This window comes from Acipenser ruthenus, chromosome 2 (genome assembly GCF_902713425.1).
Source record: "Acipenser ruthenus chromosome 2, fAciRut3.2 maternal haplotype, whole genome shotgun sequence".
NCBI lineage: Eukaryota > Metazoa > Chordata > Actinopteri > Acipenseriformes > Acipenseridae > Acipenser > Acipenser ruthenus.
The window spans coordinates 59,171,958-59,188,418 of record NC_081190.1 but is presented as its reverse complement, the minus strand read 5'-3'; the positions used below and the strand labels follow the sequence as shown (position 1 = coordinate 59,188,418).

Below are 16,461 nucleotides of genomic sequence, written 5' to 3'. Positions count from 1 at the left end.
TGCTGTTAACCATCAGGCATTGGATTATACAATTAAGACTTCATTGCACCTGGATTATCATTGTTTGTCTCATTATTGTTCACCTGCATCTGCACACTGTTAAACACTCTGTCACAGGCCACCATCCTGCTTGGGCACTAGTAGAAGAACCCTTCCTCCAACTGGAGGGGGTCTATCATGTGAATAGCCCATTTTTGCAGCAGAGGTCCTACCTCCCGAGACACCACCGCAGCAAACGGTGGGTCCATGACCAATGTTACAGTCACGCACTGAAGGGGAGGGGGACCGAGCTTGAACTGCAGAGAGTAACAGGTCTGAATGTTAGCAAGCACCCAGATGTCTGTGATGCACTGACGCCAATACTCCAGATGGCTCCCTGAATAAGGGCCCTGGGCCTGTGGCAGCAAACCCCTGGGGCTGTGCCGGTCTTGGAGGTTCCTGGGGCCTAGGGTGCCAGTTTGGCGCTGGTTTGCGCACTGGGGGTGGTCGCTTGTGAAGCAAGTGCACTAGCTCCTTTGCGAATTTTCATGCACGGTGAGAGCACTGCAGAATCTCGTCCACCACATGACCAAAAGGTATACCCTGGTGTAATAGGGGCATCTAACAGCTGTACTTTGTCCCCGTCAGGCACGTGTGCCTGGAAAAGCCAAAACTGCCTGTTTGTAGCTACCAGCAAGGCCAGGTTTCTACCTACAGCCTGCCCGTTCAGCTTTGACAGACGGAGCAGGTTCTTATTAACCAGGCGAGGTGGTAGGCTCGTCAAAGATGCCTTGTCTCACCTTCTGTAGGCTAGGGCATTTGCAAGACTGCAGTGGCCCTCTTGATCAGTGGTAGAAAGGGACAGCTTAACCACAGAGGATGTGCTGTCTGACTCCACGTCCTTAGGAAGGGAACACCAGCTCCTGTTTGCTCACCTACTCAGAGGCTGTGATGGACAGCATGTCATGCCAATCTGCACTTGTAGCCCCCTGTGATTGCAGTAACTCTGCTAGCACTGTTCCTTGGTAGGAAACTGCTGCCCAGAGCTTTTCCATCTGCTCCGAGCTTGGAACGCCGACTCTTCTTCCTGATCTGATTCAAGTATTCAAAATTCTAAAAGGTATTGACAATGTCAACCCAGGGGACTTTTTCGACCTGAAAAAAGAAACAAGGACCAGGGGTCACAAATGGACATTAGACAAAGGGGCATTCAGAACAGAACATAGGAGGCACTTTTTTACACAAAGAATTGTGGGAGTCTGGAACCAAATACCCACTAATGTTGTTGAGGCTGACACCCTGGGATCCTTCAAGAAGCTTCAAGAAAGATCAATAAGATACAAACAACCAAAACGAGCAAGATGGGCCGAATGGCCTCCTCTCGTTTGTAACCTTTCTTATGTTCTTATGTTCCTCTTCCATGGAGGAGGAGAAGGAGAGGCAGAGGAGAATGAGGAAGACTGAGGACAGCTTCCTGCATGGGCTACTTTCCCAGGTGTGGCATCCGCTCTCCCTTGGCACAGAGCCATGGGGGGGGGGGGGGGGGAAGACGTAGTCACCTCTCTAACAGAGGGTGATGGGGAAGAGTCCTGTGCAGAACTGAGGGATGCAGAGCGCTCTGTAGAGCTGCGGGAGTGAGGTTTCTCCAGTTCATACTCTGGCCCCACGCAGGAACAGCATCTGCCGTGCTTGTCTTCAACAGTTAGACTGGCCTTGCATGCCTCGCAGGGATAAAACCCAGGCATTGTGCAAATAGCAATGCAGTGTACAGTAAAAGTGTACAGGTGCTGCCTTAAAGACAGCAACGGGGCTGTTCAAGACCGGCTTGGTACTGGACCAGGGACGCGGAAACAGAGCGGGTCGGTGACTTCGGTACTGGTACAGTACAGTGCGGGTCCACTGGTTTGCAGTTACCATGGGTAGCACTGTACAGGGAACCTGTACAAAGTTACTGGCAAACACACTCAGTCAGTACTCACACGAAACTTAGGGAAGCCTGCTTGTTAGAATGAACTAACAGCTCTGTTGGAACCGGGTCAGTGGCTTTAACACCGGGTTGGTACAGTACCGGTGCAGTAACCTCAGTCCCGGTTCGGTATGGTACAGGAACAGAGCGGGTCGGTGACTTCGGTAGCGGTACGGTACAGGTCCACCGATTCACCAAGTTACCGTGGGTAGCACTGTACACGGGTGCCTACCTGTGCAAGCTACTGGCAAAACCACTCAGTCAGTACTCACAAGAATTATCACCAAAACGGCATCAAGATGCTGTGGGAGGGATTGCAAGCAACCACAACAAAAGCAGCCTCTTGGTCCTGTGCAGCGCTGCTCAACCCAGCAGCTGCTCTCACTATGCCTGCGCTTAGTCTCTGTGAAATTTCAGAAATAAACAAGGAGAAAAAAATATTTCTCTATACAAAATACAGCAATAACAATTACTTTAAATTATACACACCGTCATGTAATTTTGTCCGAAGCCAAAACGAGAATAAAATAACTCCAGCCGGATTTATTGTAGCCTGGGGAGAGAGCACAAAGTCAGCTGAAGTTGCTTGATCCCTGGGAAGGGGCAACTCAAGCCACTGGCTTCACGTGGGGCACTAGGCCGCAGTGGGACGTAACAAACAGGCTGTAGTGCACAATATATGCGTAATTAATTTTTTAAAAAACTATTAAAAGCGTAAATAAATTATCACATTAATTTTGTAAAACACAATAAATTAGCGAATATTATACAGATCATAAAGCAACAAGTACTTATCTCAAAAGGCTCTTCCTGTCAGTTATTGAAAGGAAAAATGGCACAGAGGTCTGCAAGTGCTGTCATTTTATGCCCTCGGGGTCACAGGCTCTGCTAGCAGCTTTGATATATTTTATTCAGGTTTCGGGTCTTTAGGAGGTAAATACCCATTCAGTAATGGTTACATTTCATACTTCAAAAAGGGAAACAGGGGTCTGGCCACGCACCAAATACACCTAGAGCATGGGTTTTCAACTGGGGATGCTTATAGGGGGTACACAGGACGACTCAAATACAAAAATAATAAAAGTAAAAGAATAAGGATCTTGATTTGAATTGTATTTACGGTATTATATATTATCTCTAAACCTGTGTACATAAATATATTTAATTTTTGTTTAGTAGCTCAAAGTTTACAGTTTTAGTTTCAAAATGATCATCCAATTGTACGCATGCATGATTTCGATTGAGTGTGTTTCCACTGTCATATTACTTGGGCACGGTTGCATTTTAGTAACAATAGCGGCTGGTTGAATTGTTTTCGGTGTTTGAGAGTGCACATCCAGATTATCCTGTGTATCGTTTTGAGTCACAAATGTCTTACTTGCATTAGAAAAACAATGGAAGAAAACACAGAAAGTGCAAAGCGACAGAAAGTTATACAGATTCCTTCAGATCATTTTTATTTTGTTAGTTATTTTTTATTGTTTTAGTTTTATCTTGAGCTTAATGTATTTTATGGTGCAAACATTTTAAATGGCACACAATTATGCTGAGATGGGAAGTAAATGGCAATGTGATAAACATTTACAGTGCAGACTATTTTATAATAACTTTGCCAAATAGAAAGCAAATACATGTGTTTCCAAAGATATTCCAAAATACTTTCTGTGCATACAAAGACTTTTAATTAAAAGTTTTAAATTACCATTTGGTATTCTGTCCAAAACCAGCAGTTTGTCAGTCCCAAACTGACAAAATATATATTAACTAAACGGGAACAAATACATTTGTTAATCAGATTACTTTGCCTTTTATTGGAGCTGTGCTACCATTCAGTATAGCAAAAACTGTAAAAGAGGTTGGTACAGGGTGGCTGGGCCATGACGTCAGGTCAGATGCAGGAAGGGAAAACACTGACACCAACAGTACTGCAGTTAAAAGCGGCGCCGTTTTAATTAAATACAAAAATAAATAAAAAGTTCAAACAGAAAAAACTTTGCTCGCAGAGCAAAAAAGGTTTAAACAAAACAAAATCACGAACACAAAATAATAATAAATGATCCAGGTCAGGCTGGGCAGTAGCCTTCACTGATCCTGGATTTTCTTTTAGTTTCGTTTTCTCTCGCTCGCTCTCTCCGCTCTAACACCCACTTTGAGTGCAGCGAGCTGCAGGCTTTTATGCAGGTGACCATCTCCCGATTTAGCAACAAATTAATCACTTAATTCGGGAGATGGCCACCTTCTGCATGAGGTTGTTAAACTGCTGTGGATGGGGCTATCGATCCACATTACTAATCAAAACAAACAAAACACACGGCTACGCCGTCAATACATAAATACAAATAAACAATAACAAAACATACTGCACTTCGCTGACAAATATAACATACAATAACACAGGCGGTATGCCGTCACAAGTACAATAAATAAATCATAATAAACAAATACAAAATAACACAGGGGCGGAGGGGGAAACCCTGTTCTAAAAATAAACAAATCAATGTACAGGGCACCTCGCCCTGTTACAGGGGTACTTGAGCAGAAGGGGTACAGTTTAAAAAATAGATAAATAAAAAAGTTGAAAACCCCCAACCTAGAGTGTGCAATATAGCAATATTCAATGTGCTGTTTCTTGCAGATCCATTAATCATGTGACCATTTACCGCATCTAAAAAACTGAAATAAATCCTAACCTACATTGAGTCCGTTATAAATCAGATTTGACATTTCAAATTGTATTGCACCGAGACCGCATCTATCTAACAAAGTACTGGGTTTTTTTTTTGTTTGTATTGACAGTATAATTCTGACACATTGCCAATAGCAGATAGATTAAATAATAAATCAAGTTTCTAACCTTTATTTTCCAGATTTAGGCATTTGCTTGTTGCAGCTAGGTTTCATTTTCGATCACCATTGCTGGGTTGCTTGTACCTATTAATGAAAGTACAAAGAGAAATTAATATTTTAAATCCCGAGGTCCATTTCTTATGTAGTCAGTTTCTCATGAATAATCATTAGGTTCACTGTAACTTTGATCAATATGATATTCCATAACTCTTCTCAAGTGACCAAGCTTTACTAAATCACCTGAAGGTTACAGGATTTGCCCAGGTTCACTTAGTATTCCAGTAAATTAACTGGAATATGCATTCTGAATGATCTCTCCTGACCCTAAGTCCTCAGGCTACTATGTCACCTTTTTAAAAAAAAAAAATTAGTACCTAAAACTGCAAAACTCAAACCTAAAACCCCAAAGGGTTCTCCTTCAACAAATAGCCACCTTTTGTTTCTGCAGAAAGTAAATCAGGACCAAACATTGCTTTTGTCAGATAGGGCTTTTAGATAAAAATGCTGCCTTCACAAATCCAAAAGTAACAATTTGATTTGTTTAGTCTAGAAAGTGGACATAACTCCTACTCCTATGAACTGTATGGTTAATTTGAGTACGATAAAAGGTCACAGGTCAAAACTCACCAAACTCCCTCAACCAGACAAAGGATTTCTCCTTCCTTGTATACATGTGGCCACTCCCCAATTAGCACTCAATTACCTAATTGGGGAATGGCCACACCTGTGATTCCTGGCAAGGATTGTGGTGGAGGTGGTCCCCACACCTCCTCCTTCAGCTGGGGAGGTCCTGTTTAACCCCTTTTTTGACCCCTGGGCTTCTATGAGGGGGTGCCCATTTAACCTCCTTTCTACCCCCTAATCCCGAGTGGCTTTTGCCCTGTCAGGGCTCCTTTACAGAGGGTGGCAATACTGGTGCTGAGCACTCCAGCAGTGGCAGATGCGTGAGGCACTCCGGCAACGGCACGGGGCGCTACGGCAGTGGTGACAGTGCCAATAATGATGCTGGCAGTGGTGCAGGGCACTCCAGCTGTGACAATGTTGGTAGTGGTGATGCTGGCAGCGGCAACACTGGGAACTCCGTCAGTGGCGATGCTGACAGCTGGGATGCTGGGCACTCACAGTGGCACTAGGCCCTCTGGACGTGGACGTGCGGCTGGCTTTCTCCGTGCTCCCCTCAGCAATAGGTGTAGCAGCTGCTGAGGTTGGCCCGACTGTTGCCCTGCTGATTGGAGCCGGGGAAGCTCCTCCCCTTCCAGCTCTGGAAATGACAGTGGCCCCTCCCCCTTTGGCACTGGAAATGGCAATGGCCCAGAGGCAGCACCTCCCTCTCTGGCACTCAGGCAGGCAACACCTCCCTCTCCGGCGCTGGAGATGGCATCGGCTCCTTTGCTCGCCTCCGGAAATGGCCACTCCTCCCCTTTCTTTCGTTTTGGGGAAGGCAGTTCCGTCTTCTCCAGCCTTCGGGCAGACAGCTCCTCTTTTCCATTTTTTTTTTTTTTTCAGGACCAACTGTTTGTGTTCACAATGCAGTTTTCAAGTGAACTCTGTTTGTTTATATGGTCTGTGAACCCGATGTTTACAATATACTGCAAGGCATATTGAAAGATGGCAGCTATTGATGTATTGCTCTGGTTTTTAATATAGCATGTTTTAGATTCTTACATATTGGTGGAAGAAAGCACTGGGTGAGCATTTCGCTAATTTAATTAATACATGTATTGAATGCCTACAGTAGGAGAACAATGCAGTTTACGCAATCATGCACGGTTCTCTTACTGTCAGCATTAACAAAGTAATTTAAGAAAAGACTGAATATATTTTACTATTTTTGTGAGTTTTGTCCAGTTCGGCTTGGATTTTGGTGTCTGACCAAATCTTCTTTCAGAACTTCAGTTTATTCCACTGTCCAGATTTCCACAGTGAAAGACTTGGACTTTTTTCTTTCCCTCTTCAATTCACTGACAGTATAACACAATACTAGTTTAAAAATTTAACAAACATTGGTTAATTTACTGCAGACCATAACCACATTATTTTCATTACATTGTCATATAGTCAACACGTGTTAAATGTACACAAAGTCAGATTTAAACAAATAGATCAGCTATTACCATTTAAACATGGTATACACATAATCGGAGTGATTAAACAAATAATCCATATAACTGTTTATTTTATTTTCGAATGGCGCTAACACAACCTAATACATTACTCTATTAAACTTCTAGAGCACACTGATGCTGTTTTGTACTTAATTTAAAAAAAAAAAAAAAAAAAAAAAAAAAATACAATAGCAAAACTGGGATGATTAACATTTTTACTGTTTCTGACCGGGACAACAAATTAAGGCTGAAACAGTGACAATTCCAGGTTTCACGGGATGTCTGGTAACCGTGATGTAGTTCCCAAAGAAATCTGTATAGTTCATTCCTATGTGCAAAAGTCCAGCAATTGTTCACATTAGCAAGCCAACCAGACTCGGTGTATTTGCCAAACCGACCGAAAACCACCTTTAAGTGGACTCGGTATGGTTTGTTTCCCAAGCGGATTTTGTTGTTCACACTTCACACCAAACGCACCGAACCATACCGAGTGCGGACTAAACCCTCTAAAACGGACCCAGTGTGAACACACCCTCATTTGGGATCATTGTTTTGACATTGTAGAACTCAAAGTGGCTGTAGCTAACAAAATGATTTCATAAATCAAACACAATATAGGTCTCAAATGTGCAGTTCGCAAAGAAACATGTATTTTAATTTTTAATCATGACAAGTTACCACACTAGGTGAAAGAAAGTTATGTTTGCTTGCCTTTCCTATCAGGAAGTCTGTTACTGCTTTATTTCCTATATCATTTTACCCCAGCAGTGTATTTGGGGTCAAAAGCATCTTACTGGAAAAGGATGTCAGACATTAGGGGAAGCAACTGGTTGGTTACTGACAGGAAAGATGGCCTTGCAGCGGTGTGGATAATTTCCCTCAACCAGGAAGAGATGTCTTCAATCTAGTGAAGTACCAGATATCATGTTTTATAATACATGTTTGCTAAAACAGATGTTTCTTTAATAAGGCCTATATAGTAAAAGGATGGGCATGGAGGAGAAAATACATGGAATTATTTAGCTACATTGACTTTTTACATTTCCATAATGTGTAAAATGGAATAACATGAGTAAAATGTAATAACCTTAATACAGTGCAAGTAATTATTACACAGGTAATAAGTAACAACTGATATTTAAGAGAAAGATGAAGTTAACCAGTGTCTGAACATGACCAAACAAACATACTAGCAGCCAAACATGTGGGGAAGGCTTAATTTGCTAATGTTACTAGAACTAGCAAAATGCCAAAGCCCCCTGATGATTATTCCCTTCATGTACAGTTTTGTTTGGTTTTCATTGTGGTTAAATCAGGCTCTGTTGAATGCTTGATTGATGGTGCATTCATAAGCAGGGTAGAATAGGCCTTCGATGGAAATAAAGAATGAGAACTGGAGAAGTCATTACATTTTTTTTTTTTTGGAAGACAAGGCTAATCCATGGCAGCTTGTCTTTAACAAGACTGACCAATCCCTTTCCAAGGACTTTGTCAGACTGTACATAGATGTGTGCATCTGACTGTTTGCTTGATAAGTATGGCAAAAATATTAGTAAAAGAAAGATCATTGCTTACCATGTTTGTCCTCTTCGTGCCCACCATCACTCTCTGTCCAGGACTGACCACTAATGAGCAGACGGCTTTGAGATTCTCGTAAAGGTTTGGCAGGGAAAGGACTGGCATCTCCAACACTGCAGATCATAAAAGAGTACCAGCGGATTAATATATAATATTGCCACCTATTACACAATAATATTATATAACTGTTTCATAAACTTACCGGTAATGATGTTTATTCAAGCAAAATGTCCTAAAGAGCTTGTTCATAAACAGCTTCAATCAACGCTTACCTTTTGACCGTTGTATTGAGACCAGCAGGAGTTGAGGGCTGCTCTGGATCCTGGTTTACAAGACATGTTGGGAATGAGCAACCATCACCCAAGCTAGATAACAGTACAAAAGATAAAGCAGTCATTGTTTGTCTCCACGTTTGTCAGTTTATTATATTTTATCCTACATTTTATAGACAATTATTCAAGTGTGTCAAAGGGTGGAGGCACAGTGATTAAAGCCACTGCTGACTGTAAGATGAATCACAAGTCTTATGGTTTGAATCCTCGTTGCACTGTGTTTCCAATCTTGGTGGTGGTGAGGGGTAATATTCTGGGCCTCAATTCACCACAGTAATCCCTACTGGCAGGGTGGTAGATGAGACCAGACAGAGAGCTCCGGCTGAACTCCGTCCTTGAACTCTGCAGGACTGAGTTCAGCCGGTTGATCTTAAGTCGTCCTGAATAGTACATAGATACAGTGAGGCGGCATTCAAATCATGGAGTAAATATCATATTGGTTACTTAATTTACTTTTTATAAAAGGGTGCATGTAGCAGGATAGCATCAATAATGAGACTCAGGCAAGAAAAGCTGCAGTTTAAGCAGCACAAACACTGTTGTCAGGAGGGGCATTCACCTTCCCTGACCAAATTCCCAAAATTCACAGCACACGAAGGTTCGTCAGACGCCATTCACGCACTGTATGTTTTTTTTTTAAATCATGGAGGCACATCCAATCTCTGGGGTCACTTTACAATCGTAAGTTCATATTATTATTATTATTAGTAGTACTAGTCGTAGTAGTAGTGGAACGCTTCACAATTTTGCGTGTCAACCTTGCGCCAGGAAGCCATGCTAATCTTCTCTGTATTGTTCCAATTTTAGTATATGTGCTGCGATAGCGAACAGTAGTAGTAGTAGTAAAATGTGACTGTGACTGATAACCTGCTTGGAACACTGATTGTTAAATTAAGTTTTTGCAGTTTAAAACGCTGTTGCACATAAACAGACACAAACAAACACAGCCATGGTGGCCAAAAGGTTTAAACAAAACAATACAGTACAAACACTCGCCTTCACCGACCAAGTTCCCAAAATATACAGCACACACGCAGTTACCTACTCACCCTAACTCCCTCCACCAGACGAAGAGTTTCACCTTCCTTATATACATGTGGCTACTCCTCAATTAGTAGTGTTGTAAATCGAACCCTGACGTTGACATCGATCTACTGTGCAAATTCTAACGACGATTACTGAGTTAAAATGCTTAAAAAAAAAAAAACACAGTAACAGTTTAAAGGAACAATAAGTCCTCTTTTTATAGAGCATGGTTTAAAAAACTCATTTAAACAAATTCCGATGTTTTAAGACACGTTTGATAAATACACTGGCATTTAAATATAGCACTCTCCAATTTTCATATTCCTGCCATCACTAGCCTTTGCCTTGAATTGTGTAAAATCTGACAAATTTCCAGTGTAAACATAATGGTAAATTAACGCTTTCAGGACCCAGCATTTTTCAGTGGGATGCTCCCCCAGGACCAGGTGTTTTTTGGCTGTAGTTGACTCTCTTCCTATAAATTCACTAAAAATCCATTTTTTTTATAGTAGCATCTTGAAAATGGTATCCTTTTTTCAGAACACTCTGGGGAACATTATAAAGTACTTTAGAAGCCATTTTCACTTTTTTTTTTCAACAATATTTTTTATTTATTTTTTATTTTTTTAAGTTAAGTAATTTTTATTATGTATCCTGCTTAGAGATAGGACCCGAGGGAACTTACAATACTTCCTGAAAGTTTTATTGAAAAATATTGCATTGGGCGGATTACAAGACATTGTTTCACTTGAGTGATGGCAATGACATAATAAACATTTACTCTCAGGGTCTTTATAAGCAATAATGAACACTACGACTTATTTTCTCAAAATAAATATTTATAAATAAAATAGTTACTTATTTCATTATCAGTAATAAGGAAAAAAAGTACCCGATACATTTAGTTCATGAAATAGTATATGCTTATATCCACTCGTTTCTTGATATTAATATGTAAATACATATATAATAAAACACGAGGCCGAATAAATGTTCTAATTTAATTAAGTCAAATACATCAAAATTTACAGTGACGTCACACGAACAAAAAAACAAACAAAAAAAAAAAAAACACTCAATCAGGAAGTGAACGTCAGTCCCTCCCCTATCCATTGATGTGTGTTTCAAGCCAGTACTGCAAAGCATGGTGGCCCTGTAAGTCTATAAAAATGAAGTGCTTTTTTTATCGTGTTTATACGATCGTGGTCAGTATGATCGTATTAACACGATCCAAAGGCCAATTCACATGGAAATAATTCGATCTCTCATTTTTTTTAAAATTTGCTATTGGTTATAATTTATGAATTACGTGGCCCAGCTTCCGCTATTGAAAGCAGCAGCCTCTTCCAGTGTGCATGTCACTTTTTGCTGTCATATTTTAATCAAAACTTTACATGACTTTGCATAGCCACTTAGATTTTAATTATCTTCAGTGAATACAACTATATCGTAATTTTTCAACAGCGACAACTCCGGTTGATAATTTTATTTTGCGTCTCCATACTTGAATATGTACAATATCTCTTTCATACATGTGGAGTTATTAATTGAGTTACTACCCACATCGCAACCAAGATATGTAGAATATCTCTTTCATACATGTATAGGCCTAATCAATCTACATACCACATTGCAACTAAAATGCCCTAAGAGAAGCGTTTCGCCCACGTGGATTCACGTATATATATATATATATATATATATATATATATATATATATATATATATATATATATATATTTGAGAAAGTGTAGTCCTGGGGGGGAAAAAGGACTACATCTCCCAGAAGGCCACAGGCATCATTTGTTTAATTGTTTAATTTCATTTGTTTAATTGTTTAATTAGTAATGATCCCCTGCACCTGGCTATTACTGTAAATTAGAGCCAGGTACAGGGTATTTAAAGAAAGCAGGCAGTCTGTTTGAGGCTGCTGAAGAGTGAAGAGCCCGGTTGGGAGTTGTGTGCAACCGTAAAAGAAAAAAAAGTAGTGTTAAAGCTGGTGTGATTTATTTTGTGAATCCTGTGTGATTTATTTGGTTATTTGTCAGGTAAACGGCTTAGCCATCCTGCATGTTAGTTTAGGTTCCTGTGTTGTGTTTAGTTAGTACTCATTAGAGCTAGGTGTTTATTTTGTTTTTTTGCGATTATTAAAAAAATCTCCATTTCTGTGTCCTGGGTCTGTTTTTAAAGGGGCAAAGAACCTGAAGGGTGCAAGTTTTATTACAATATATATTTCTGAAACAGTGGCATGTGACAACGTAGTAATGTTAAATATTATTAGTTTCGCTCAAGACAGATGGCTACAGTTGGGACTGACTTAAAACAATATGTATAAAATACATTAACAAAGCAGGTTACTCTTGATCTCTGCATCATGATCATCCTGTATTTGTTCACAGACACATATTGTCAGAAATTTTTAGAAGCAACACAGATTACGTTCTTGACAGTAAGTTAATATATACAAGACATGTTTTTAATTTCATGAAATATTTGATTTCATTAAAATATTATTGATTTGTTATGGTGGGGTCACAATCGATAATCAGATTATTATCGTTATTGTTACAAGCCTACAAATTAGCATAAATTACATAACTGGGGAATGGCCACACCTGTGATTGCTGTCAGGGACAGACTTAACCCCATCCCTGCCAACCTAACATTCCCACACACACACTATTTACAGCAGCAGGGCGTCTGTCCTGCCACAGTGCACTACACAAAATGGAAAACAGTAAACATTATTTATTATTATTTTTCTTTATAAAAACTCACCTTGAGAAAACAGGCAGAAACCAATATTTCTTCTCATCACCAAACACCTGCCTGAGATTTTTGCCAAAACCAAGGCTGAAACCATTTTTGTCTGCTCCATGACGAAATGCAGGCGCTCTGAAGGCTTCTGAAAAAAGACCAAGCATTACAAAAACAATGGTCATGAGTAACAGCACAACATATTGCTCCAAATAGGCATATGACAGATGACAAAGATAATATGCAAGTGACAGAAATGTACGTTTATATAAATTGTAAATGGTGATGATTTTCTAAAAACTTATGTTTGAGAGGAAGTTATTAAGTAACATGTCTTCCAATGGTCGCTAATACACTGCCTATGCACAATAGAAGCAAATTAAAATGTGTAAAGGCCTCAGGAAAAATAACACATTTGTCACTGGTAATTGTTTTAAACTTAAACTCTGCAAGGAGATGGAATGACAATATATTTTTACAGAGGACAGGTTATTCACCAACACAAACAAAAACACATCATGCATCATTTTGGTCAATGTCAAGGTCACCAACACATTTAGCATTCAGTGTTATATTACCCTGCAAATAAAACGTCATAACATCAGATAGTCTCCGATTTAAGAGGCTTTGATACTGTTGTGGCAGCTTTGTAAAAATAAAACTTTGTACAAAATCGATGACAGAACTTGACGTAGAGAATCCTAGAATACAGGTGTGTACCTAATATGAATAGAATACAGGTGTGTACCTAATATGAATAGAATACAGGTGTGTACCTAATATGAATAGAATACAGGTGTGTACCTAATATGAATAGAATACAGGTGTGTACCTAATATGAATAGAATACAGGTGTGTACCTAATATGAATAGAATACAGGTGTGTACCTAATATGAATAGAATACAGGTGTGTACCTAATATGAATAGAATACAGGTGTGTACCTAATATGAATAGAATACAGGTGTGTACCTAATATGAATCCAATATCTCAAAGCGTTAGGTCCAAAAAATCTTATGACCAAATAAGGAAGCCACATTTGTAGAGTTTCCATAACACTGAATATATGAAGTTTGCATCTGAAATGGTTGAAGACATATTAGAAATAAAGGTGGTGGCAGATTTACAAAAACATATAGGGGTGATTTCACAGACCTCGATTAACACCCATCAAGGCTACCTTACCGAAGGTGAAATTAGTCTAAGATCAGTGGTAATCAGGCCAAGTAAAACCACAGGGCTGCTTACAACATGTGAAATCAAGCACCATTATAACACTTGAAAAATATCTTTTTGCAGGAAACATTATTATTCCAAATCTTGCCTAAAGCGTATCAGTTTTTTTTTTTTTTTTTACTTGGGAACAGATAGATTCCATTATTATCTCAGAGTAAGCAGTGTTGAGCACAGCTCACAAAATCAAGAGCAATAGGAGTTGACAGGAAAAGAGATCAGTTTTCAGAAATGCATTTCAGTAAGAAGGAAGGATTACTGGAGTGTGTCTAAAGATTTTTTAAATTTTTTTTTAATTAAGTTAATTATAGAAAACCATTATAAATTGTTTGGAAAATAGAGTCTGCTGAGAGAACATTTTTTTACTTAACCTAAGAGACTAATTCAACAACTTTTTTTGTTTCATAAGACAAACATATTTCTTTGTGAAGGTCTAAATGTAAAAGAAGAGGTCATACTTCCTAAATAGCCAATGAAGACTTTATGAATAAACTGATGAAAAATTGTATAAACAATCAAAGACAGCAAGTACACATTCAATTAATATGGCATCCTTAAAATAAGGAAGTTTTTTTTCTTGCTTTTAATACAAAAATACTCCTATATTCCAATATAGATGTTGGTTTTGTCAAAGTCACAATTTTTCAATGATTTAACAATGGCTGTATTTAGATCGACCACTGATTAGATGCATACAATAGAACCCATTGTATTTTAAGTGGCAACATATTTTCTCCTGTTACAATAACAATAAAAAATAAAATACATTAATTTATAAAAGACGTATTGATCTGATGACCTAATGTCACAGCTATTGATTTACAAGGAAAAAGAACACTGTAGCTTATATACTGTAGAATCTATGAAGAGAGCACAGATGATTAAAATCCCCCCCCCCCCCATCCAGAAAAATATTATTGCCAGTTACAGTAGAGAAAGAAAGCCAACACTTTTCCCAAGATTCACTGGTTCCAGGATGTGCGGACTTGATACGGAAGGCTGTTGGCTAGTCTTATTGATTCAGAGCAGGTTGCCACTTGCATATGTACAGTGCAGCAAGTTCTAGCAAATGCAATTTAGTTTTTGAATAAAAAAAAAAGTTGCTTCATATTCAGCACATTGATAATACACACTACATTTTATGAATATGGCCCATTGTTGTCTTCATTCTGTTTCCACTACGTAGCTGGACATACTTAATTCTTCTTAAATTATTTCTGATAAAAGATAAAACAGCTTACAGTGCATTCTAAGCAATGGCCACAAAATAATATACGACTATATATAACAACAACTAGTCTTACCGAGAGTTGACCTGTTCTTACTAACCAGCCAGCAGTGGTATCCAAATAATGAGGCCAGGCTTATAGAAAACATGGCGGCAGAGAAGAACAGAAACATGATGTGGAATTTGGCTTGGGTGTCAGGCAGGCCGTTCTGGGAAGCACATGCAAATAAATACATACATTTATAAAGAGCATACATACATAACAAGTACTTCTACATGGATTATTCATTCAAAGAGTAACATTTACAGTAAATATTCACTAAAAAGCTTCTACTGTTTCACTAAACAAAACCGGAGAGACCTCAAGAGACAATTATATGAAGGAAAGTAGAAGAGGAGCAAAACATTAAGCATATTTCAAAAGGAAATGTGCTGATTAAAAACATTGGAAATAATTGAATGATTGTACTGTACTGTATTTTTTCTAACACATGGTATAACACAGGAATTCTGCTGAAAAAAAAATGATTTCAAGGACATAAGAAAGAATACGGTATGCATCTATATGTAAATCTAGTATCTTAAATTTTGTGAAGCATGTACAATACACATGCAATCTGCATGTCTAATTTGGTAAGAACCAGGAAGAACCTAAACCTTGGACGGATTAGAGATTATTGAGCCTATATAACCCAAAATTAAGCCAATGATGCCCAAACAGTGATCTCAGTACAGCTTTGGACAAACAAGCATGTTTGAAAAAGGGGAAATGCATATGTGAATTCTGTATTGTAATTTTTCACTGAATAGTGTTTTTACAGATCTCCAAGTTCCATAATTTGTATAAATATCTATCATGTTTTAAGACACTAAACCTCTAAGACTGATTCCTACAGTTTAGAAATTACAAGCCCTAAAGAACATTTTACTGTTCTACTCTAAAGCATTACCTACAGTATCAGCGTGCGTCAGCAGTGATGGTACTGATTAGGGATCATGAGTCCTACCCAGTATTCTTTAAGACGCCTATGTGCATTACCATCAGCCTTCGATTTTTGAAAGATGGTACCAGAACAAAAAAAAAAAAAAAAATTCACAAACAACTTCAGTTACAACACCTTTTACATTAAAAATACTTCAAAAGATCAAATTTATCTTAACAGTTGTCTTTCTTTCTTAAAGTTCATGTAATTGGTTACTGAGGAGTTTTTTCAAATAACTTTCCAAAAGCCTTTTGACTGTTCTTCTTGGCATCGTAACCAATTGCTTATTTTTCTATGACTCATACATTTTTCAATATTTCTGCTTTTTAAGTGACACATTCAACTGGAATGCAGGGACAATCTGTACATTTGTATATATTAAAAAAATATAATTATAAAATCAAATACATAAACATATTTGCCACA

At 38.7% G+C, this 16,461-nt stretch overlaps 1 protein-coding gene and 1 non-coding gene across 3 annotated transcripts in view; both read right to left on the bottom strand.

Annotated features, from left to right (window-relative positions):
* The window catches only part of zdhhc2 (zinc finger DHHC-type palmitoyltransferase 2), a 47,526-nt gene that overhangs the window by 10,165 nt on the left and 20,900 nt on the right, over positions 1-16,461 (bottom strand). Inside the window, exons 8-13 of one of the 2 annotated variants that reach the window (XM_034015719.3) lie at positions 16,060-16,098; positions 15,129-15,261; positions 12,612-12,738; positions 8,748-8,840; positions 8,473-8,588; positions 4,800-4,876 (exon numbers count right to left, since the gene is read on the bottom strand). In XM_034015719.3, the coding sequence (XP_033871610.1) occupies positions 4,836-4,876; positions 8,473-8,588; positions 8,748-8,840; positions 12,612-12,738; positions 15,129-15,261; positions 16,060-16,098 (549 nt within the window). In that variant the 3' untranslated portion in view covers positions 4,800-4,835. The remainder of the gene's footprint in view (positions 1-4,799; positions 4,877-8,472; positions 8,589-8,747; positions 8,841-12,611; positions 12,739-15,128; positions 15,262-16,059; positions 16,099-16,461) is intronic. The other variant, XM_034015720.3, reaches the window with a different exon arrangement.
* Positions 9,530-9,634, bottom strand: LOC117409744 (U6 spliceosomal RNA). Its single transcript, XR_004545586.1, has one exon. It is a non-coding gene; the product is annotated as a U6 spliceosomal RNA (small nuclear RNA).